The sequence below is a fragment of the Sesamum indicum genome, linkage group LG12, assembly GCF_026168435.1.
Source record: "Sesamum indicum cultivar Baizhima isolate 11 linkage group LG12, ASM2616843v1, whole genome shotgun sequence".
Taxonomy (NCBI): Eukaryota; Viridiplantae; Streptophyta; class Magnoliopsida; order Lamiales; family Pedaliaceae; genus Sesamum; species Sesamum indicum.
In genome coordinates this window covers 9,952,532-9,977,991 of record NC_142668.1, presented here as the reverse complement: position 1 = coordinate 9,977,991, position 25,460 = coordinate 9,952,532, and the positions used below count along the sequence as shown (strand labels likewise).

The 25,460-nt window shown below is 30.5% G+C and overlaps 2 protein-coding genes across 2 annotated transcripts; both read left to right on the top strand.

Annotated features, from left to right (window-relative positions):
- The first annotated feature begins 3,384 nt into the window (after positions 1-3,384).
- LSH10 (LIGHT-DEPENDENT SHORT HYPOCOTYLS-like protein (DUF640)) lies at positions 3,385-8,242 on the top strand. Its single transcript, XM_011084706.3, has 2 exons — positions 3,385-4,053; positions 8,018-8,242. Exon 1 carries the CDS (start codon positions 3,522-3,524, stop codon positions 4,038-4,040), a length of 519 nt encoding a protein of 172 aa, XP_011083008.1. The 5' UTR covers positions 3,385-3,521; the 3' UTR covers positions 4,041-4,053; positions 8,018-8,242.
- A 5,713-nt stretch (positions 8,243-13,955) lies between these two features.
- LOC105165631 (trihelix transcription factor ENAP1) lies at positions 13,956-18,202 on the top strand. Its single transcript, XM_088876783.1, has 2 exons — positions 13,956-15,182; positions 17,849-18,202. Exons 1-2 carry the CDS (start codon positions 14,105-14,107, stop codon positions 17,860-17,862), a joined length of 1,092 nt encoding a protein of 363 aa, XP_088732909.1. The 5' UTR covers positions 13,956-14,104; the 3' UTR covers positions 17,863-18,202.
- The last annotated feature ends 7,258 nt before the right edge of the window (positions 18,203-25,460 follow it).

Here is a 25,460-nt window from a genome sequence, read left to right as displayed (position 1 = left end):
AATGTATTATTATCCCACATGGAAAGTTTTGAGGATTGAGTTGAGTTCTGGAAGTATATAGAGAAGTAGAGTTGTAAGATATAAAGTTCACTCTTAGCCCATATTGAAAATCCTTTAAAGAAATGATCTCCTTATATTAAGTCCAAAATTTAACATTTTTATGGACTTGTAGAACTCCCACACGCGTGCCACCGGCCCCCATCCCGTCTGGACTGTGCGTGGGCGTTATAGAGTTGAATATATTAGTCTTAGTATCTATCTCTTACAGAAATCATTTTCATACTCTACACTACATTTGCTAGTACAAAATCTCAAAATGTATTTCTCTAAAATATTTTCAGAATACCCTAAAACGATTGAATACTTTCTCGTTGATTTATATTAACAGGCTCTATTTTTGGGCCTGTTACATTCAAATTATACTAGTCCAAATCTCAATTCAATCCAAATTTAAAGTATGTACGAATTTATTACAATCATTTCATCATAATGGCATCAATTATTTACGTGAAATCGTATGTTTTACCATACTTCTAATTAATACATGCTCTCTAACGCCACAAGCGTAAGTCTTTTGCGATGCTAACTTTCCCTAACTACAAGCTTAACCTCTAATTAAACAATCTTACTAACTTGAAAATCGAGTGGCTATGAGTGAAGTCTTTACAATACTGTGCTCGCGGCCTCTGTGCCAAAAATAATCTTTGGACCTGATTTAGAATTCGAAAACCTAAAATACTTGGTCTAATTAGATCTTACATCAGTATTTATAGTATAAATGAACAGATAAAACAAAAATTACATTTTTACGTCGCACAAACTAGTTCCTTTACAATATTAAATCCCTTTATTTTTTAGCTCATCACATTATATCCCATAATTCCAAAAAATTTATGATTTTAATTTCCAAACCTTAACCTCATTAATTAAGTCTTTTACGAAAACAACCTTAATTCTAAAATTGCAAGCTTCTTGGAGTTATGGGATACAATGTAATGAGTTCAAATATAATGAGACCAGAATCGCAAAGAGGATATATGGAACGTAAAATGCAATTTTCTAAACAAATAATCAATATTCGATATTGTGCAGAATTATCTACACTATGATAAATAATAATAATAATAAAAAAAGAAGTGTTGTAAACACAAAATAATAGTTTTGACACTGCTGCACTAATTTTTTATGATCTCAAAAATATTTTTCAATTGATAAGATGACTAACTCGTTCAACTTCCCAAAGTTTAATTGATAAATTAGCTTTTTATTTATTTTTTAAATATGATATGTTGATTTATATATTTCGCTCATATTTATAATATATTTTAAAATATAAAAATCATTTATTGTATACACAAAAACAACTTATCATGACGACGAGTTTTACAAAACAAAAACTAACGAGTCATAGAAAGCAAATCAAATCATGAATCAACGCCAAACTGTAGCTACTCAAGATGCAAACACAAGTCATCCATCCCATATATAATATATATATATATATACATAGTGTGTGTATTTATATATATATATATATGCTATTGGCAGTCAGTGGCTGGGAGATACTTATGAAGATTACAAATTGTCAACTAGTGGGAATAATATTTCTTTTGAGGTTATTTGTATGCAGTAGTGGGGATCATAGTATTGACAAAAACAACAAATAATAATTGCAGATCATTCAGGAACACCTCTACTCAATTTCCTGTTTCTTTTTTATTTATTTTTTACCATCTGTGTGAAACTGGAATTTCCTTAATTCTGTCTATATGGAATATGTTTCAACAATCTTTTAGGATTTGGGTTTAAACTGCTTCATAGAAAATATTAAAAAAAATTGTTATAATTTGATTAATTATTTTTAAAATTTATTTTGGTAAAATATTTAATTAATTAATAGTGCTCATCAAAATATATATGCTATCAGATTACGTAATGGCATAAATGTGTGCATAAATATATAAACACGCATATATTTGTATATATAGCACACCATGATCTTTTTTTTTATAATATTTCAAAAAAATAAAGATATTTCAAGAACAAAAAAATAGATAAATTACGTTGAGATTTCTTGATATTAGATCTAATTACACAAACACTTTCAAACATTTATAAAATTATAGGTGCACCCTCTGAGGTGTGTTAATCATGTAATATACTTCACGGGGTATCTGTATAAAAGTTAGCTATTGCGTAGGGGCGGGCTGGTACTTACAATTATATAGTTTTAAGGGCTATACTTATAATTTTATAATTGAGAAAGAGTGTTTTTGTAATTAGATGGGAAAGTGCAACTTTTAAATCATTAAAGTATTGGGGCTGCGATTTTAGTTTTATACGAATCTATTTTAACATATTTGTCCTATAATTTTATAAAATTCACACATTTAGGAAAAGATGATCAAAATTTTCTAAAATGAATGAAAAAGTACACCTAATTGACCTTGTCATATGCATGTCGCGATGAACTTTTCCTTCCATTTTAAATTCTTATCATTTTTGTCTTCAAAATTATGTGACGATCGAAATGAATTCATACAAAATCAAAACTAGGGATAATTACACCCCCTCACTTGAGGTTTGATGTAATTATATAAAAACTTCTGTGTTTGAAAATTTTATATCGAGCACTCATAATGTTTGCGTCTATCTAACAAATAAGTTCCTTTGTTAGTCAAAATCTATCGAATTCGCTGATATTATTTAAAAAAAAAATAAGATAAAAATTCATATTTATCCTCACTTATCTTACTACTTATTTACTGCAAATCAAATAAATTTTTTTATAATCAAATTATCCTTATACATCGTCACATATTAATGCATTGAGGAGGCATATTTTCACCTTTATAAGTCAGGATTTTTTTTGTTTTTTTGACTTGGAATAAGTTAATCACGGGTAAGTATCAAATTTCATTTAGTTTTTTTTGTTAATACCAATAAATTTCGTGAATTTTAACTAATGGAAAGAACTATTTGTTAAATTAGTGCAAACCTTATGATTACTAGATATAATTTTTTAAATCACAAGAAATTCTACATAATTATATCAAATCACAGAAAACAAAAATGTAATCATGCCTTAAAATTACTCTCATATTTACAAAACTAAAATTACAATATTCTCATAATATATTATAATTTTAAGATGTGCCAATGTACCTTATTCTAAAAAACTATTGAACCAAATAAGCAGTGGTTGTTTCTTCACATATTTTTTTTTGTTAATGAAAGTCATCAATGTCTGAGTGGGGTATGGCGAACGGCTACCTGAAAACGTATAGTTAGGGATTAATAAGGTAGTAATAAATAAAAAAAAGGCAGAAAATTAGCAATACTACCAAAAATGGTGAAGAAAGAAGCAGAAAGCAACTGCGATGGTGGCCCATTGCATGTCAACTCAGTAGCCTCTCTGATGTGATCTTCTTTATCTGCCTATCTCTGCTCCCCCTATTCCTTTAACCTTACCTTATTTAGCATCGACCTGAGATAAACAAAATTTCTTGGAGTTTTTACAGATGGAGAGAGGGAAAGATTTGGCAGAAGGGTCGCCCTCCGGCGGCGATCCGGCCGCCGCTGCCGCCGCCCCCAGCCGCTACGAGTCGCAGAAGAGGCGGGACTGGAACACTTTCGGGCAGTTCTTGAAGAACCAGCGCCCGCCGGTGGCGCTGCCCCAGTGCAACAGCAACCACGTGCTGGATTTCCTGAGGTATTTGGATCAGTTCGGTAAGACTAAGGTTCACTTGCAGGGTTGCATCTTTTACGGGCAGCCTGAGCCGCCGGCGCCCTGTACGTGTCCGCTGCGGCAGGCGTGGGGCAGCCTGGATGCCCTTATTGGGAGGCTGCGCGCCGCCTACGAGGAGAACGGCGGATCGCCGGAGACCAACCCCTTTGCTAGTGGTGCAATAAGGATTTACTTGAGGGAAGTGAAGGAGTGTCAGGCAAAGGCAAGAGGGATCCCTTATAAGAAGAAGAAGAAGAAAGGCCCTGGAAAGCCTGATGGTGAATCCCACTCTTCTTCCATGCCCTTCTCCTGATTCCAATTTCCAGGTAAATTGATGCTCCCTTTATCTTTTAATTCGACATGACTTCAACTGGGATCGGTCGATTGGTTATATATACACTATTTTTGCCTTGATTGCATGTATGTATTTCCATTATGTATCAAGGTTCAGGTCTTTACGAGGTTGTCATTATAAGAAAATGGCTGTCGCTATGAGAAAATGGCTCAATAAGTTTGAGAAAACTTGATGCTAAAGTCGGTACCGAACAAATTAATTTGGAAAATTCTTATTAAATTCATTGATAATCTACATTATTTAATAAGAAATTTATTTGCTAACGAATTTAACAATGAATTTAGCAAGAATTTAAATAATTTATTCTTAAATTTATTGGTAAGTAAATTTTTTGTATTAAATAATATAAATTAACGATGAATTTAGTAAGAATTTTCTTTGTTAATTAGCTCGATACTGATTTTAGAATCAATTCTTCTCGTAGTTATTGAATTATTTTCTGGTAGTGTATATATCTCTGTTACAGATCTTAATCCAAGAAGACGAACAAGAACAAGGACTGTAAATAATCCCGAAAGAGAAATAGAAACGAAAGAATTCTTGTGTTTCAAGAAAAACAGTACTGGTCTAGATGTTTATATATGGGATAGAAACAAATTGAGAACAGACAATGTATTTACATGAGCACTGACGATGAGTTAACATCATTTCCCCACCATAAACCCTAGCTCGAACCATCCATGACAAAACTCTTACAACACAAACAAACCCTGAACTGTCTGCAAGAAAATGCAGTGTTTTTAGAAATTCCGTTAATGCAATAATTATGATCCCACACCAATTCAGGAATTAACGACAACATTAATTAGCTCAGATTATTGGCGTCGACGTTTTTTTGTCACTGACATCAGGTAGAAAGAAGATCTTGGCCTTTCTTTTCAAGTACTTTTTCCCAAAATAAAAAGAAAAAAAAAACAAGAAATAGGAAGATCCCACCAATTTTGAGTACCTCTCCATTGCGTGTCAGCCTTCCATTTTTCCAGCATCTTTTGAGATTGTGGGCAGATCTTTTGCCCCCACAGATTGTCATTTGTGTTAGAGGGTTTAGGGTGGGGGACGCATTTGCATGTTTTATATCAAGAATCAGCACTTTTATCATCATTTTTTACCTACTTTTGTTAAAAATTCCATTAATCCGATTCAACCTAATTATAGTATTTAATTTCGTCCCCATGCATACATATACACACATACATATATCTATATATGTCTTTTTTGTGGGCTTTCATGTCTCATCATTACATTATTCCCTCAGTGTAGGGCGTGTACGAGAAACCAGAAATGCATATTTAATTCTACCTTTTGATGGATCTTCTGCTGTTCAACAGCCCCAATAGCAGTATTTCCCACTAAATAATTCTATTTTTTTAATCCAGAAACAAGAAATATCTCTATGGTTAATTGTCCTTACCATCTTTACTAGATTGCCTCACTGTCTGTTCAGATTCTGTGGGACATCACAATTATTCAAGTTTGTCCTAATGCTTAATTTATTTATTTTTCATTTAAAAAAACCATTCTAAAGTTCTTGAGGTTAATTATTATTATTCCCAGCTTTACAATTCTTTATTCTGCAAGAATGATGTGCATGGTTTGATTCTTTTTCTGCAGTGCAGAAACTGGGTTACATACATCAATTTTGAGGCTTCATCCTTGTCTGTCTCTCATTTAGTTTTCTTCATTTGCTATATAATAAGGCCTCAAGTACCGAAATTTAGCAATACGTCGAGCTTATTTAGAGCTGTGGGCATGTTGAAGGTGGAATTCGGTATTCGATATATAGTATCATTATAAGAAAATAACTCAAAAGCTATGAAAGAAAATTAATACTGAAACTAGTATTAAGTTAATTAGCAAATAAAATTCTTATTAAATTTGTTGCTAATATACACTAACAACGAATTCCACAATTTCGCAGAGAATATATGTCATTACTATTAACGTTATTTCTTGTACTGTATCTAAGATATTTGTAAAATTTTGGGTTCTACAATTACTCGACAGTAGTTTAGAATATAATTTGCATTATTTCCCTTTTTTCGCCTTTTCATCATCGAGTAGTGGACATTTAATCATACCTGAGGAAGATTGAAATATATAGCTAGGACTAATGTGGCAAGAGTATAATGTTGCCCCCACAATGAGTAGGGTATTGAAAGAATTACAAGGACTTAATTGTAGGAAAATGAAATATCAATTAGGTATTAATTAATATTCTTGACGTTAGATTATTACAATCACTTGTTAGAACTTAGTGGTTTGTCTTAAACTTTTGATCAAGATTATGTTTACATACCTGTTGTCATGGTTTAGTCGGGTTGCCCTTTGTTTGCTACCTTAGTGGGGCATGATGGGAAGAGAAATTGTAGTATCCTTAGTGGAGTGGGGTAAATATCAATATTTTTCTGTTTATAAGTACAAATTATTATTTGAAAATTTATGTAATTCTTTTGCTAACCTCAGTATTTTTCGTCCAAAATCTGACAAAAGGATGTTAGGTATGTAAACAGCGAATTTTTGAAAGGGTGTAGGTGCAATTTTGAAACTTCGTTGAGGGGAAGTATAATTTTACATTTTTAGAGAGGGTAAGTGTAATTATTAACCCTAAAACGTATGTCAAACAAACCCTCTTAATTTGTACTTTTGTTGATCACATATGTTCCATGTTTGATCATGTAACATTCTTGTTTTGGTCCATAGACCTACAAATTAGGGGTTTCCCTTAGGGTTTATGTGAGGCGCCATTAAATCAGCATCTGCACCTTTCAATAACTTAATTTGAAGTTAACTTTCAGTCTGATGCTTTTTCCCGAATTGTTCTCCTTTACATGGTTTTGAGATTCCGTGCACTTCATGTTTGACTGATAGTTAACATTAATCTTCGACATATTCTTTACCTATTGCATTAAAATATGTGATTCAATACTTTTAGTGTTCTGTTTTATAAAATTTTTAAAATGGTCCTAAAATTAGAAAATAAAACATATTTACTCCTCTATCTTTAACAGCATTTTTAAAATGATTTCAAAATTTAAAAAACTCGACATATTTAATCTCATATTCAAGTTTCCGTCAAAAAATAGATGGCAAACACAAATGCAATGCGTGTATTCGTTAGCTTGGTTGCACACACAATTAATGGACATGGACATTGCATGTGTTCTTGTTGTCTATAATTTTTTGAGGAAAACTTAGACATGAGACTAAACGTGTCGATTTTTTTTTAATTTCGGAACCATTTTAAAAATCTCGTAAAGCAGAAAACTAAAAGTGTTAACCCCTTATCCGATGAGACTAAAATTATAATTTCGTCATATTCTGGTTATTACTAGATACCGATATCCATCACCAGTAAAGCTTTTTTCTTTTAGGGATGGATTTATGACTGAGCTCCTTCTTGATAACAAAGATAGTGGAAATTAGAATCAAACATTAAGTTGTTGTGATATGATGAGCTAGGCCCTCCATTTGTACACATTATATAGAATATTGTAGTGTTTTGCAGATTTGGAACCAGCTAATGCTGATCGAGCTTCTGAATTTGTGTTTTAACTTGTCATAAAGCATATTAGTATGTAAAGCTTCATGAAGATCAAGTTGTCAAAGATCTAGCTAATTTATAGGTTTAATTGCATGTTTAATCCTATAATTATATATTTTTGACATTTTAATCCTATAACTTATAAGGTTATACATTTGTCCTTCACCTCTATATCACAAAAGGTTATATATATATGTATGTATATATATTTATATCCGAAGCTAAATTTTTTCATAAATGCAATAATATCTCAATGGTGCATATATAGATATAGGTAGTGTCATTCTAGTTACACATCGTACATCAAAACTTTGATCATATGTTGTTAGAAAGAGATCCTCCAAGCAGTGTAATAATTAAGTTAATATGGAAGTTTGGTTTAATTTCTTAACAGGAAGATGTGGTGGTAGGAGGAGGAGGAGGCATATGTGTGTGCATGGAGCAGCATAATTTCCGGTGGTCGAAAATGTTTTTGCACCAAATAACTCATCATATGTTACGTACGTTGCATTCCGCATTTGGCAGCTGTTTGAGGATTTCTTTTAAGTCCTGTAAGAACATACGTTCTCCCATATGTTTGTCTGCTCATTTACTGTATTGTTGTAATTTTCTATTTCCATTCTCGCTTTCTCCTGTCAATTCTTGCTCTTTCGAATGATATATACATATATATATATATAGAAAAATTACATGAGAGTTTATGGCAAGTTTTGAGTTGTGGAATTTCTACTTAGACGAGGCTTAAGTATATTTTTTGTGCTATAATTTTGGCACTTTAATATTTTTATCTTTTATCATTCTGGGTAGTAAAATATTCTTGTAATTTTTTGATATTTTCGTCTTTCTAGTGTCTAATTTTTGCAAAAGTACGTTGTAAGAATAAATCATGTGCCCCTTGCGATTTTGATATTTTGGTCCTTTATATTTCTAGTGCCTGATTTTGTATAAGTTGCAAGAACAAATAATTTTGCAAAAGTTGCAAGAATAAATTATGTGCCCGTTGCAATTTTAATAATTTTATCCTTTATATTTTTCTATGGGCCAAAAGTGTCCTATAACTTTTTGACATTTTCACAATTTTTTGGTCCTTCGGGTGCTGATTTTGTAAAACTTGTCGGCATAAATCATGCGCCATGTCATTTTTTTTTTTAATTTTTCATCCATATTGACAAAAGTGAACTAATCAAAATAAAAGCTCCAATTTAAATTAACCACGTGTAGCGCACATGATTTGTTCCTGCAATTTTTGCAAAATCTGGCACCAAAAGGACCAAAATTATGAAACATCAGAAAAATATATAACATTTTTATAATCCTAGAAAGATAGAGGATAAAAATACCAAAGTGTCAAAATTACAGGACCAAAAATATATTTAAGCTACTTAGACGATATATATATATAATAGTTATCGTCGCACGTGATTCCCACGATCATATAAAAAGAACCTTGGTGTGATATGATGAGAAAAAATAAGTTTGTGAAAAGAACAACCTTATAATATTTATAAATTGTAATAAATATGGAGAAGTAAGGTTAGAGATAAATGCGGAGTAGTGGATAGTTAAGAGGAAAAAAGTATAATTATGAGATTATTAAAATATATTACAATTATTAATTTGACCAAATTTTTTTTTAAAAAAAAATAATGTATTAAAGGGTAGATTTGAGTATTCAAAAATTAATACCATATAAAATGTTCATTTATAATAGTTTAGATAGATGTCTGCTATAATCATAAAACAATATTACAATATAACCTTTAAGTATTAGAATTTGAAATTAGTAGATAGGAAGAGTTAACTTAGATGCTTGAGCTTTGTTTGATCCTCTACTTAAAATGCTAGACAACATTGTAATTTTCGTCCCAACTATACCATATACAATATTCATTCCATACTTTTTAAAATAGTCATTTTAAATTCTTTACTTCAATTTTTTTTTATAAAAATTTAGGCTTTCATCGTGTTAGGCCCTTTCAGCAGGTAAACTAACGAACACATGCTAAGTTTCGTCAATTTTTTATGGTGAGATTAAGTTGACAAAAATAAAATAAAATAAAATATGAGCCTAATGTACACCGTTACTCTTAGTTATTCTTTTCTAAATTTGTTTAAGAAACTTTGGAAATTTGTAGAATATTGTGTCTATTATATTATTCCTAAATACATAAATGTTATACAGCTTTTATTCTCTTCATATTCTGCTTGTATCCCACTACAGAAAGACAGTCTTATAGCAACGGAAGTTTCATGGATATTCCGTTGCAAATTTACAATGATTTTTGCCATAATTTTGCAACGTCTATACTAACATAAAAAGGCCTCTACACTTACAAATAACCGTTTATGACACTATCGCACTAATTTTTAAATTTGACAATTATAATTTTACAAAATAATTATAATAATTATTTTTTTATAAAAATGACTCCACGTTATTTTAACACAACTAGTGACACACCAATCTTTATTGTGTCAATAATAATTGAAGTTAGTTTTATTTTTATTTTTATTTTTTAAATAATATATTAGTTTATATATATTATTTTATTTATAATATATTTTAAAATATAAAAAAAATATTTATTTTATTTAAAAAAAAAAGCAGCATACCACGACTGCTAGTTTTAAATATAAAGCATACATGAATCCAGCTTGATTGGGCTTAATTGATGCGTGTGGAGGAGTAAAAGTTAGGAGCCCAGGCCCACTCTGGATCAGCCCAAATAGTGACCTAAATTGAATGGGGCGGCTTCATGGGCTTTTAATAGTGATATCTTCCTAATTATTTATAATCACTATTATATGGAACTTTTTTTAACTAATTTTTATTAATAATAGTTTCCACAAAATAAATATGACTATTAAAATTATAACATTTATAATTATGACAAAATAATAATTTTTACCACTAAATAGTTATTACTAGTGACAATAGTAAAATTATGACTATGTTTTGTGTTGCTAATCTTAATTGTTTTTATAGTGCCAATGCAATTATTAAAATTTCATTTAAATATTAATAATTTGAATTAAACTGAAAATGTATTGGTGGGAAATGAATGTAAGCATTTGGTCCTACAATCGAACATATTAAATGTGTTTCAAGTACGAACCTAATTTCTTGTAGAGTTGGACTCTCTTTTTAATAATCACTTTTGAATTGAATTACACAAGAATCACGTTATGGTCAAAAGTGACGGTTTTATAGCTTCTAAATCCAACACAATTGTTTTTTCATCTAATTATCCATTATTTTTGTTAAATTAATTTTTAGTTATTTCATTAATACTTAAGCATGGGGCTAATTTTAAATTTTAGTTATAATATGCATTTAATCATAAATTATGAAAATTGATGGCGGGAAAAGCATGTTGTTAATGCGGCATATTGAAATCTTTTGGCATCTCTGGTTCATCACATCTGGTAGGAGCGGAATCGTAGAAAACGTCAACAATTGGAGCAAGACGCATCGGTTCTTACTCGCCTTATTCTAGATGAATTTAGACTATGCATACTTAGTGCTGAGCTACCTAATAGAATTAGTACGATTGCATTGTATAGATTGTGGCGAATTCCATGATACACATACTCAGCCATATAATTGTATAGTTTGTACATTTTACACTTAATGAAATTTACCTTTATCGAAAAAAAAAAACTATTATACCCTTACTTAATATATATTATTTTCTTATTTTAAAGATTATTGGATCTTCGTTAATTATATAATCAACGTCAGATTTAATCAATTAAACTCAAAATAAAAAATTCAAATTTAATAAATTATTTAACTTATATATAAGTAAAATATTAAAATTTGATGAATTTATTAAATTATAGAGGAGTTTTAGATTATTTCTAAAATACATAGAAGTTTTTAGTTATTTTAAAAATAAAAAAATACAAGGAGATAAAATGAAATTTAGCCTAACTCCTACTACGAAAGCTGGCCCCCATGTTTATAATATTACGGTTTCGCATTTCGTCCATACATATGTTGATATTCTATTATAATAATATTTATTTTTTTATTTTAATTATAATTGGTAGTTAATTATAAATATTTAATTTCGATCACTAGTTTATTGATTGAATTGATTGTGATGTAACTGTAAAGATATGTTAAATAAGCAATAATAACTTAAAAAGCAATTATATTTTGGGTTAATTATATTTAGACTCTCTTTAAAAATGTGAAATTACACTTTCTCCCAAAAAGTTTTGAATTACATTTACACCCCTCCGAAAATTCTCAATTTACCTAACATCCTTTCATTAGGATTTTCACTAAAAATACTGACATTAGCAAAAAAAATATATACATTTTTAATTTATCCCTTATGTAATATTTTCAAATATATTTTTATACGTATAAAGAATTATATAATATATATATATATATGCGGAATGAGGTTAACATCATTATATTTTTTGCTTTAAAATGATAAAATTATTACATAAAAATATTAAATAAGAGGTAAAATTGAAAATTTGTGTAATTCTTTTTTAACTAATGTCAGCATTGATTGTCCAAAACCAAAAAAAGAAGATCATGTATAAGCAGTAAACTTTTAGATGGAGTGTAAATATAAATTCTGAAACTTTTCAGGGAAAAGTGTAATTTATATTTTTAAAAGGGATTTGTAATTAGATTTTATATTTATTTAATTGGAGTAGTCACAACAATTTAATTATTTAAGTTTTAATTCTTTGAGGAAAAAAAAAAAAAAAGAAACAAGAAAAGGGATCAAGGGCTATCGTTTTCAAATATTTCTAATGTGGAGTTATAAAATTAATAGAAGCCCATCCCTTTACGGGCTTAAGTCATAGGTATATTGTCCTGAACCCATCTATTTATGGGTAAATTATGACAAGTTCTTCTCAAATATTTAAAAAATTACAATAATTTTTATTATATTTGTAAAATTATATAATCTCTTAATTGAGATTTAGAATTTTATTTTTTAAAAAAGAATTATATATATATAAAACGGACTGTATAGACGGAAGAATTTAGAAAATTGTTAAAGAAAAAATTATCCTCTTAGTTCAAAATTCAAAATTATTATAATTTATAATTGATAAAGACAATTTAGTCAATTCATTATAAAAAATAAAAAAAAAAAACTAATGAAAAATAATGAATTTGGCTGACTATTAGACGGCCGTTAAAATAAAAAAAATAGAGGTAATTTTGTAAATAATAAAGAAATTTGTAATTATATTAAATTTCAAGATAACTCATTATAGTTTATCTTAAATCATAGTAGTGCTGCAGGGATGGGAGATTGCATTTCTTAAAAAGAATAAATAAATAAATAATTCTACAATTTAAATTTTAGAATATAAAATAATCATTTACGAATAATCTAAAATTTAATATTTCTAGATTAAATAATAATATTGGATATTCTCCACCATGGATGATTTATAATTTTTAAAATTAAATAATTAAGTTTAACAAATTCTATTGTGATATGGAAAGAGCTTAAAGGGACTATCAGCATTTATGAATACTAGCTGTCGTGACACGTTGTTTTGTATGTATATATAGATAATATTTTATATTTTAAAATATATTATGATTATATATATATCACCAACACATTATATTTTTTAAAAAGAAAACAAAAAAAAAAAGCAACAAAGAAATAGAAAATCAACTTAAGATGTATTATTGACATAACACTAAAATTGGTATTGTAGTATCATAATTGTCGTTTGTGAGAAAAAAAATACTTGGATGATTTTAATATTTATATTTTTAAGTAAATGATGAATAGTTAGTGTGTATGTGGAAAAACTCTAAAGTCATGAGATTTTAGGTTGTTCCCTCCAAAATCCCACCTCCCCTTTGCCTTAAATACTCAAAATCAGAATATATATATATACACACACATATTATGTATAAACGGCGTTGATCGAGCGGTGAAATTGAGGTTTTGCAGTTAAAAGATTGTAAATTTAAGTTCTATAAATATAATTAGGTAGTCCACTTTAAACAATAATGTCTTACGTGTTTGTTTATTTCGAATATATTGATTAATTAAAAATATTAATATATTGAATTTTTTACTTATATTATTTCAAATTATTTTTTCCTCTGATCGGGATTACATTATATTATCTAATTAATAAAATATATTTATATAATTATGAAATGAATTTTTATTTATACACGTATTGAATTGGTCACAAATATTATATATTTTAAAATTTTAAATATATATATATGGAGTATGTGAATACGGCAATAATATATTATTTTAAAATTTTAAATATATATATCGAGTGTGGTCGTACTGCAGTATATATTATTTGTTGAAGAAAAAAGAAAATCAAAAAGGAATTTGTTTTTTATTTCGGTTAAGCGCTTACCGGTGACAAGGCCTCGAACCGGTCCTCCAATTTTCAAAGCCCAAATACGCACACACACTGTTTGAAAATACCACCGCCACCTCCGCCGCACACCGCCGACATGTCTTCACAGCCCACACCCTCCCCTCCCCTGTCAACGACCACCTCCCCCTCCCCCCACCGCCCCATCTCCGACGACGACAAACTTGCCCCTTCGTCTCCTCCGTCTCCCGCAAAACCCGAGCCTTCGTCGGAACCCACGCCGCCGGCGACACGGACCCCGGCTTTCCCGAACCGGGAGGACTGCTGGTCCGAGGAAGCAACCCGGACGCTGATTGAGGCCTGGGGGGCTCACTACCTTCAGCTCAACCGCGGCAACCTCCGTCAGAAGCACTGGCAGGAGGTCGCCGACGCCGTCAACCGCATTCACGCCACCTCCGCCAAGCTCCGGCGCACCGACGTTCAGTGTAAGAATCGCATCGACACAACCAAGAAGAAGTACAAGATCGAGAAGTCCAAGGTCGTCCAATCTAACGGCCGCTACGTCTCCACGTGGCCCCACTTCCAAAGCCTCGACTCCCTCATCGGCGACTCCTTCTCCAAGACTAGCAACAACGCCAATGGTCACAACAGAAACCTTCGCCGGAGAGCTTCCCCGTCGCCGGAGCTTTCACCGTCCCCACCGCCGCTCCCCGAGATGATGACCCAGCACCGGAAGAGTTCTCCGGTGATTCATGACCCGGAGAGAGATCCGGCCATGAGTCATCTCCTGAGACTGCCGTGGTCGGTGCCGGTGGGGCCCAGGTCAAAGCGGTCTGGGCCCGGGAGCGTGACGGAGCGGAATTTCTCCGTAATGGCAGCCGCGGCAGCGGCTATGGAGGCTGAAGATGATGAGGAAGATGACGACGACGATGAGGACTCCGGAGCGTGGGGTGGTCGGCTGGGACGGAAAAGGAAGGGACCGGTGGAAGAGGAGGGAAAAATGGTGGGAGACGGCTACTGGAGGTTGGCAGAGGCAATTACGAGGTTAGCAAAGATATATGAGAAAGTTGAGGAGGCAAAGCAGCGGCAGATGGTGGAGTTGGAGAAACAAAGAATGCAATTTGCGAAGGATTTGGAGATTCAGAGAATGAAGGTTTTCATGGAATCACAGGTCCAGCTTGAGAAGCTAAAACGCGTTAAGCGGAATTCGGAAAATGGTAAGTGTTAAGGAACACCTCTTGCTTTTGGGTTGATGTTTCTTTTTGCTGTGGGTAAAAGCTGCAGCTCATTTCTTGATTAAGTGATGAAGTGATTTCTGTATGTATATTATTAAAAAGCTGGCCTTTTCCAAACGCTTTTATGTTAGTTAATGGGATTGGGATTGGCATTGGCATTGTTGGTCAAGTGGTGCTAACTGTTAAGACAGAGATATGCTCCATAAGCATGAAGATGAAATTTTGTGTCCGCCAAGAACTTGATGGTCACCATTTCAATGCTGAAATTCTCTTGTCTTATTTTTTTGTTGGTGGTTTACAAACGAAATGCGATCAGTGGTCAGTGATCACTTCCTGACATTTTGAATTTCCTTTTCGAAATATTTGAATGTTTTATTGTGGGTAGCTGTTGTTGATGTTACAATGCATTTTCAGGGACTTTCCTGGTTATTGTCAACCACTCTAGTCTTGTTCGCTGTTAAAATCATACCATGTTATTGCTGGGCGCATAGTTGCAACATCTGCTAATATCTGTCTCTTGAACATATTCGTTGCATGTTTGCTACAAAATAATGTATCAGTAAGTCAGTGTAGTATCCTCTGTGATGCATATACAATAGAAAGGTGGATAACTTGGAGTATTTTCAGTATGGCTGCATTTTGCTATTCTGCTGTTCCTTTGGATCGAAGTTGGGTTGTTGTCTGTCTAGCATTAAATCAGGCTTCTGCATTGAAGGTCATAGTTTATTTCTGCATTGGTGTACAGACAATTTTTTCTGTCTGGTTATTGTTTGATTTACTGTGGGATATATGTCCACATTCATCTAGGTATGAAATGAGGGCACTTTAACTGGATACCATGGAGTCGTTATTCTGAAAATTTTGGATGAGAATTATGTGAAAGGAATAATGTGATACCTCAGTGAAGTAGATGTTGATGAAGTTGCTTGTTCATGCTATCATTTTTGGAAGTTGCTGCTTACAAGGAACATAATGATATCATCAAAATAACACCCTGAAAAACTGATTAGTGTTATAGAGCTTAATCTTGAAATTCCCTCATTTCCTATCATTCCCATTTTCTATCAACTTGCTGGAATGCTTGAATGCCTTGCCTTTCGACCCTCGCAAGTTAGTTTATTCTGCCATTCTCCATCACTTCGGGCTGAGCCCAAAAGAGGCAGATATGGATCCTGTTGCTGGTATACTCTCTTGCAGCCTTTTGTTTTATTACTTTCCTGCTGCAACAGAATATTTAGATAAATGCCTATGCATGTTTGATACCTTAATAAACTTGACATACACTCTTCTTCTATTTCCCCGTTTTCCCTCTGCATGCCTTCTCCTGATGTGAGGGTGGGGTGAGGGGTTGAGGCAAGCCAGTGGCTCCATGTAAACCCTTCCTCAAGTTCTTACTTATAGATAAATCTATATCTATCTGTGTATTATGTATTATTAACAATTTTTCTTAATGATAAAACATAGTTGCCATTTTGTCAAATTATCATTTTAGTATAGTCTCACGTTTGTGCCCTCACTTTTCCTTTTTCCTTTTCGTTATTTTTTCAAAGTTTTGTTCGTATTTGTGAATTAAATTACTAATATTTTTCAATCATGCATGTGACTAGGAAAGGATTTTGATGTTCTACTAAAGTGGTACTCTCTGTTGTTTTCTTCACATACTATACTTGTTGAACTTCAGAAGTTTATAATAATAATGATGATGATTCTTCATCTTTTTTCTCTGTAAGCATTTATTGCAAAGATAATAGCTGGCATGTCATTGTCCTCAAACCAACCACCCCCAATAACAAGTTTTCGGTTCCTCCAGTGTCTGAGGCCCTCTGATGTTAGTTCTAAGTCTTTCAGGTGCATCCTGTGAGTTCCATGGAGAATTGAATCTTTTTTTGTTTGGTTTTTGAGTTAGATACACAATTGTCTTCCACTTTGCTGACATGAAAAACATGACCATGTGCTCTTTCATGACACGAGTACTTGTCTATTTCTTCTCCTGATTCTTTTCATCTTCATTTAGATTGGTTGGTCTGAAGGGAATAACAGTAGTTTATAACCTTATATTGATCCTTCTCTATATTAACATGCATTTCATGAATCTAAAAATTTGTCTATGCATCTATAAACTTCAGTTCTTCACTTTTAATCATGTTGCTCATCAAACTGCAGTAGCATAATTTATTCTGTTGATAACTGAAATATCGTGTCTGCCGTATATCATTTTATGGTTGCTGGCCAACACTCTACACGACATAGAAAGCATATAGAATAAGGTTGAACAATGCACTCGGCTTGTTTCTCTTTTAAATAAACGTTTTGCCTCTTTCTTCTGATAATGCTAGCAAGTACTTAACTGCAAACTGATGCCAATGTCATTCTCCAAACTGATATTGTTTCTAGTTGTTTTAGCCAACAAGTCTTGATATTCCCCCTGCAAATGAATTTGAATTGAGAGATTTATTTCATCTATAATATTTGCTGAAAGTACATTTACTGTTTCATGTTTTCGTTTTATCATTTGTCACTGATTTGAACTCACAAATATCTCTGTTCATGTAATTCGTCATCCCTCATGCCCAATTATGTTATGCCCACAAAGTTTGCTACTTCCAAAATGAATTTTTTTTGACGTTATCTTATTTTCCATGCAACAGACAGTTACTTGTAGACGCGGCCGCAAGATTTGGCAAGTGATCGGCTAATGATTCTTGAAAATAGCAGTAGATCTCAGTTAGCTCTGCATATACGTACAGGTGTGCCTAATTTAGATGTTACAATAGATACTCAGCGTGAAGCTTCGTTCGTCTAGTTCTGTTCTGGGGTGGAGTATATTGTGAAGTGCTTCTGTGTTTTTAGCTTAATGAGGCGACACATTACTCAGTACAAGTTATTAATTCTCTCTTAGATGCTACTCCTTTTCATTCTTAAATCCGTCTCCTTACTCTGCCGGACCTTGGTAAACAGTATAGAAATGTCACTAAAAATAGAATTTGATGTTTGTTAATTTATTGCAGCGTCAAACAAATGCTATCTATGTTGTTGACATATAACGCCACGGCTATTGTTTAATTAGTTCATAACCGAAGGACGAGGATAAAATAGAAGTACTAGATCCTTTGCTCATCATTACACGTATGATGATTTTCTCGGATCTTGGTACATAGTTCCTGTTGTTATGTACCTTTCAAAAAGTTCACTTGTATTTACTCGATTGATAGGTTTCGATCTATTTAATCAGGTGGTATAATGTGAAATATGTTGTATTCTTTGCATTTGTGTGAACACGAATTTGAAAAAATAAGAGCACACCGTGACGAGATTGGTGCATAAATTGTATACCTGAGGTCGACATATGACAGGAAATGCCTGAAGAAACTTAAAGGGCTTGGGAACAACACTAAATCAGCTACATGCAATACACAGATACAATGTTTGATGAGGGATAATTACGGTTTTGTTATTCATATATTGCCACTCATTATATTTAGGAGTTCTATTGTAGTCCTTCAATTTTTAACATATTAAACGGTTTTAGTTCTTAGGCCTAATTAATGATCATTTTGCCTTTTATAGTCCAATTATCTTTTCACTATATTAATGATTAGGCTCAACACGCTTTCTAAAATAAAATTAAGCCTCCATAAATTTATACTTTTCTTTGATTGTCTTGTTTTTTAGTATTTCAAGTTCTCGGTATTCTCGGGTAGTGTAATTGGAGAAAGTTCGTAAAATTGAGGACTTGAAAATATTCCGGGAACAAGTCAATCAAAGAATAAGTGTAAATTCAATTTTTTTTTGGGGGGGGGGGGGGGTGGGGGCGGGGGTAAAAATATAATTTTGAATTTCTAATGGGGGTCAAAGTGTAATTAACCCTAATATTTTGGTGATTTTTGGAATTTTATTGGTATGTGGTGGTGCCGCCATCGCTGCTTAGGGTTAGGTCAATTACAATTCTTATTGCGTATTTCACATATACAGGCCACATTTTATAAACATTATGTCATTAGTCTAATCTAATCCGTCCATGGCGATCATCACCATAACTATGATTTTGGGGCAACCCTACCTCAAAAACTAGCCATTGGAGCAGACTAAATTTCGCATTATAGTTCTACTCTTTTTTATTTTTTTTTTATATACATACTTCATGTATATAATTTTTTTTTAAAATTATATACATATGATATGCATATGTGAAATAGAATAAAAATTTATTGGATCTAGATCCAATTTGAACTGGACTACTCTTGACCCGATCCTTATTATCAATACTTGAGATCGGCTCAACTTAGTAACCCAAGACTGCCTAATCCTGAGACTGGCTGATCGATCCGGACTAATGGGGCAGCCCAGCTAGGCGAATTATTTTTGTTTTAATAATATTTGGCATGTATTTTTATTTTATATTTGTAAATTGATTATACTAGTAGATATTTAAACATTTGAAACTCTAAAACTTTTATCCTGATTGTTCTATTTCTAATTTTTATTACATTGATTCATTAATACCTTTGTTTATCTTTTCAATGTTTACTTTAAGTATTTTACTGGCTTTCTTATATAAATTTTTTATTGTAAGTTTGTTATAATAATTATTTAATTCATTATGTGCTTTAATTGCTTTCTTCTTTCTAGTTAAAATTTTTTGTTTAATCTAATTTATTATTATGTATTGCATAAGACAATAATAAATTTAAGTAATTATTCAATAGAAAAACTCAAGTAAAAGTCATAATCGAGCTTTAACATGGTCTGTCCATGGGTGGAGCTAAGGTTTAAAAATAGATCGAATTGAAACCCATTTAAAAGCTTAAAACCACTTAATAACTGACAAAACAGTATTAGGCCGGACATTTTATGGGGTTGATCTATGCCGATTTTAGATCTGCCCGACCCATTGTGTAGCTGGAGTCATGTCTTTTCATACGAATGGGGTTATTACAAAATATCAGTCATTTTCATTTTGACATGGATTAATAAAATCTTCCCCTTTATAAAAGGAAACAGATGATTATCTTAAAATATGTTTATATTAGGATGTTTAATATAGGTTTTCTTATAAAAATATGTGACAAAATAAAATATTTTTGGATTATTATTTTCTTTGGAACAATGGATTAAAATGTTTTATCATTGAAATATTTATGTTTAAAATCATAAGGTACAAAAGAATATTCTTTATAGTATGTCAAGATACGAATATTAATAAAAGAAATTATTATATAAGTTGACTAATTATCAACAATAACAATGTGACTTGGACCACATTACAATTTAAATATATATATATATAGTAATAAATATTATTTAAAAAAGGGACTATATAACAAATAAGTCTATGAAAAAATTGTGGCCATAGGATAATTGGCCACGTGGAAATCATCCATGCTGCTAGTTAGAGTGGCCTACGAGTTTTTCTTCTGGGCCAGTGATTTTTTTCCCTTGGGCTGCAGCGTATCAATGGCCCGCCGTATAAAGATGGTTGAAGTAAAATGTGAGATATGATTTTCCAAATTTCCATATAAGTTTTTATTTTCTTGCCAAGAATTATGAAACGATAAATTACAACAATCGCTTCTAAATTTTGGTATAATTATAAATACTTCTTATTATTTTAAAAAAAATATAGATACTACGGTACCACCTAATGTTTGATGAGATTATATACTTTTTAGATGAAAACCTAAACTTGTTAATTTTTAAAAAATTGAAATTTTTTAGAAACTTCATACGAGGTGGATGAAAATTTTTTAAATGGTAAATGATAATTCACTTAATTCATAAAAAAATTAATTTTTTTAAAAAAATAAGTAAAATTATAATTTATAGTACGTAAAGATATTTTGTCAGTTTATCACAAAAATAGATAAAAATCTAATAGAGACAAAAAAAATTGGTTAGTTGTTAGAAAATTAGCTAAATCAAAGGATTATTGGTAATTTTTTAAATAACAATAAGGTATTTATAATTAGAGTTAATTACACTTAGACCCCCTCTGAAAATGCAAAATTATACTAAGTTTCAATATTACAATTTACACCCCCTCTGAGAATTCACCATTTACACCTAACCCCATTCCGTTAGGATTTGAACAAAAAATATTGATATCAATAAAAATATTATATAAATTTTTAATTTTATCCCTCATTCAAAATTTTCATATATTGTAAGTTGGTAAATGCAATATATATAAAATCAAAATGATGTAATTATAATAAATTGTTGGGTATGAAATTATAGTTTATATATAAAGTAATCATAATTGAATGAAAATATCTAGTTATATTTTGTTTTTTTTTCTATAGATGGAGTGAAGTTAATTCAGTGTTGCATCTATTTCTTAAAATGTCTTGTTGAAGAAATTCATCTAGTGCTTTAAGAAATGTGTAAATTGCATAAAACCCCCATGTATTTTTAAAATTTAGTTAAAAACTCCTCATATTAAAAAAATAGGCAAAAAATTCCTATATTTTTTAAATGTTGCATGCTCTCCTCTTCCGTTAGTTAAGCCCTAATGATGTCAATATTTGCTGAATTTTCCGTTATAACCTTGTTTTAATAACCATTAATTTTTAATTTAAAATATACTTATATATATATATATTTATATATATAATATATATTATGTGTGGTGTATGTATAGTATATATATATTATGTGTGGTGTATGTGTGGTGTATGTATAGTATATATAAATATATATATATATATATATATATAAGTATCTATAGGCGGGACGTTGTATGCTCACAAATGGGCAACATAAGGTCACCCTTTTTAGTCACCCCCGCCGTTTCTTTCTGGAAGGGGGCGACACCTGGCCACTACGTTTCGGCGACGGAGAAGATGTAAAAAAAAGTTTATTTTTTTAAAAGTAAAGTAAAAATATTTAATTTTTCAAATTTCAAATATGAAACAGTTTTAATATCTTAGTATATTAAATTTCTATTGTGTTTCTTAATTCAAAATTTTAATTTAAGAGTTTTTATATTAAATTAATATAGTTTATAAATAAATATAATTTATTGTAATATATTTGGACTCAATAAATAATTTAAATTAATTAAATATATTTAAATAAATAATAATGTAAATAAGTTAATTTTTAAAATAATATGAAAGAAAGATAAAATATATTTAAACGTGAAAAAAAGGAAAAATTTGATATTATACACTTAAAGTAATCCTAAAAAGGCCAAAAAATAAGGCTCACTTGTAAATACCTACTATCACTAATTTAATCAGATACACGAAGTAAACGGGCCTAATTTGATATATGGGTAAATTACACGGGTTCTCTTGAATTTTGTAATAATTACGAATACTCTCTCATTATTTGAAAAATTATAAATACTATCTAAAATTATAAATATTCTAAGAAATACTTACTTATGAAAAAATTATTATAAGAAAGTATTTGTTAATAAATTTATAATTTTTTAAATAATAAAAAAATATTTATAATTATCACAAATTTGAAAAACCCTTTTATATACGGAATTTCATGGTTGATTGTAGTAAAGGCACAGCTGCACAGTTGAACTTGAGGTCACGTCTATGAGAAGCGCAATAAATAGTAGTTGGTGTCGTATTTGTGGAAGGCAGCCGACACAATTCCTTGGAGGTCACGTGGGTTCATTACAACCCCTTACTTCTGTTACACTATTGTTTTTTCCTTTTTCTTTGACTTTTTTTTTTTTTTTCCTGCAATGAATTTTGGTTATTATTTTATGACTTTGACGTGATCAATATTGTTGTATATATTTTTTTATTATAATTAATTACTATAGTTAAAATAAAATATTGTGATAATTATAAATCAATCACGATTTTTTTACGGTCATTGGTCATGTTCCTACAAGTATAGTCAAAATATTAGCTATAGCCAAACTATGACAAATGTTTTAACTACGGTTAAAGATCATGTCGAACATTGCTTAATTGTGGCAAAATTTTAAGTTTTTACTTTGATTTTATTTAATCGTGGTTAACAGTATTAATTTACTAAGATTCTTAAATCGTGGTCATTTATAGAGTAACAAAAACTCAATTTTTTTGGTAGTGGTATAAAATATTTTATTGAGAATGTTAAATAAGGGGCAAATTAAAAATTTATATAATTTTTTACTGTCTTAGCATTTTCTTTAAAACCCTAACAGAAGGGAGTCAGGTGTAAATAAATTTTTTTTAAAGGGGTGTAATTGTAATTGTAATTCTATTTTTGAAGAAAAAATATAATTTTATATTTTTAAATGGGATCTAAATACTATTAATTGTATAATTTATTAATAATGGAATGTAATGATTCATATAAGATGAGTGAAAAATAATTTCACCTCCTAACAAGTGATTACAACACTGCAAAAAAATTAATTATGTTTTTATTTAATAACTATGAAAGTAAAATCATTATGAATGGATACTATCGTGACCAAATAAAATCATTGTGAATCAATATTTGTCTTAAATTTAATTATGATCAAAATATTTTTTTTAACTTTTAGCTACAACGAATATTTTATCCTCGCTTGAGGAAATAAAAAGTAATAATCATTGTACAATTATAATAAATTAGTATTCATCTTAATTTATTAATTTTAATCATGGTACTTAGTCATAATATAAAATCATATTTCTGTTCTTTAATTAATATTTTAGTTCGCATTGTTTAATTGTGAAATTTCAAGCGATCATAATTTTTATCGAAAAGGAGTTAAGAAGAGATCTACCTATCATTTCAATCACCTTCTCAAGGAGAACTCATACCCTCACCACTTTTGTAGTGAGTGACCACTATTTGTCGAGAAATTTCATAATTTCGGCCATTGCCCAAATGTTTCTTTAGATTTTTTTTATTTTTCAGTTAGTTAGTTAATATTCATTTTTTTTTATAGTTGTCGTTTGTGTCTGATATTTTTACCATGTTACTGCTAGAATAATAGGGTTTTCTTTGGTTGAATTTCGTGGGTTTCTAAGACATCTAAAATTTAATTCGTTTCAGGCCTGTTTTACCTAAATTATGATTTATCTGTCTAAATAACTGCAAACTCTATTATGAAATTTCTTTACCAATAAAATACAATATTTCAAATTCGAGTTTTCTGAATATTAGAAACAAGTACTTCTTTATTCTTTTGAAATCCGCGCCATCACTAACCCTCAAGGGGCATTAAAAAATAGAAAAAGTGATTAATTTTTGGGCTCTATATCTCATTTTGTAACCATATTTATTCCTCTATATATAAAAAGATTGATCCTTTATGCAATTTCTCTTTCCTAATCTTAGCATTAATAGATGGTTGATGTGAGAGAATATGCTTTGTGGATTGGATTTTCAAAAGGTAATGTGCAAGAAAAGGATCTTATGCTTTGTTTTGTTTTAGTTTTGGAATAGAGTTATTAGGAAATCATGGAAAAGGAGTTGATTAATTACACCAATTTCAGCATATCTTTTGGTATATGCTATTATTGGGTTTTTTCTTTTTATCCCTAGAGCCTTGGAATCATTTCCTTTCCTCTAAACAATTATTTGATTATTTTTCTCAACTATATAAATATTGGTTTAATATGATGATATCACAAATTATTTAAATTAGGAAATAACTTTGACACTAGAAGATTTTTTTTTTTTTGAAAAAAGAAACTAGTATGAAATTAAATAATTTAAATTAATCTCTAAGTATATGTCGAACTCAAATTCAAAATATCTTATGTGCGGAGTATTAAAGTCTCCTTATCGCCAATATTTCAACAAAATCGTTGACGATATTTAACGTCTTCTGCATCGATATAATTATTTAATTAGTTTTCTTGAAAAAAAATAGAGAAACTTATTTTTATTATTACCTCTTTAGTTATAAGAGTTTATACCTATTATTTAAAAACATTATAAATTTACTTGGGTTCCATTTAAATTCAAGAATTGATGAAAAGAAGTGAAGGGAAAAGAGAAAATCCAAGAAAATAGAGTCCACCTCCATATTTATTTAAACACATAAATGAATGAAGAAGTATAGAATTGTGCAAATCAAACACTATTTTCATGGAATATTTGTCGACATAATGAAATCAAGAACATGAGGACAATTGTGTTTGTTACTCTAACGTGGAAAGAATATCGTACACTTCCAAAAGTGGGTACTTGCAAGTTAGAAAAATGGAGAAAAACGAAAATTGATTTGCCCATCTCCATAAAGGTTATAAAGCTCAAATTTGACAACAAAAAGAATATATTTTTTTTTCTTTTATAGCTAATATTTTAGTGAAA

Bases quoted from the DNA above. Each gene is read 5' to 3' on its own strand.
- LOC105165631 (XM_088876783.1), top strand. From the start codon at position 14,105: ATGTCTTCACAGCCCACACCCTCCCCTCCCCTGTCAACGACCACCTCC.
- LSH10 (XM_011084706.3), top strand. From the start codon at position 3,522: ATGGAGAGAGGGAAAGATTTGGCAGAAGGGTCGCCCTCCGGCGGCGAT.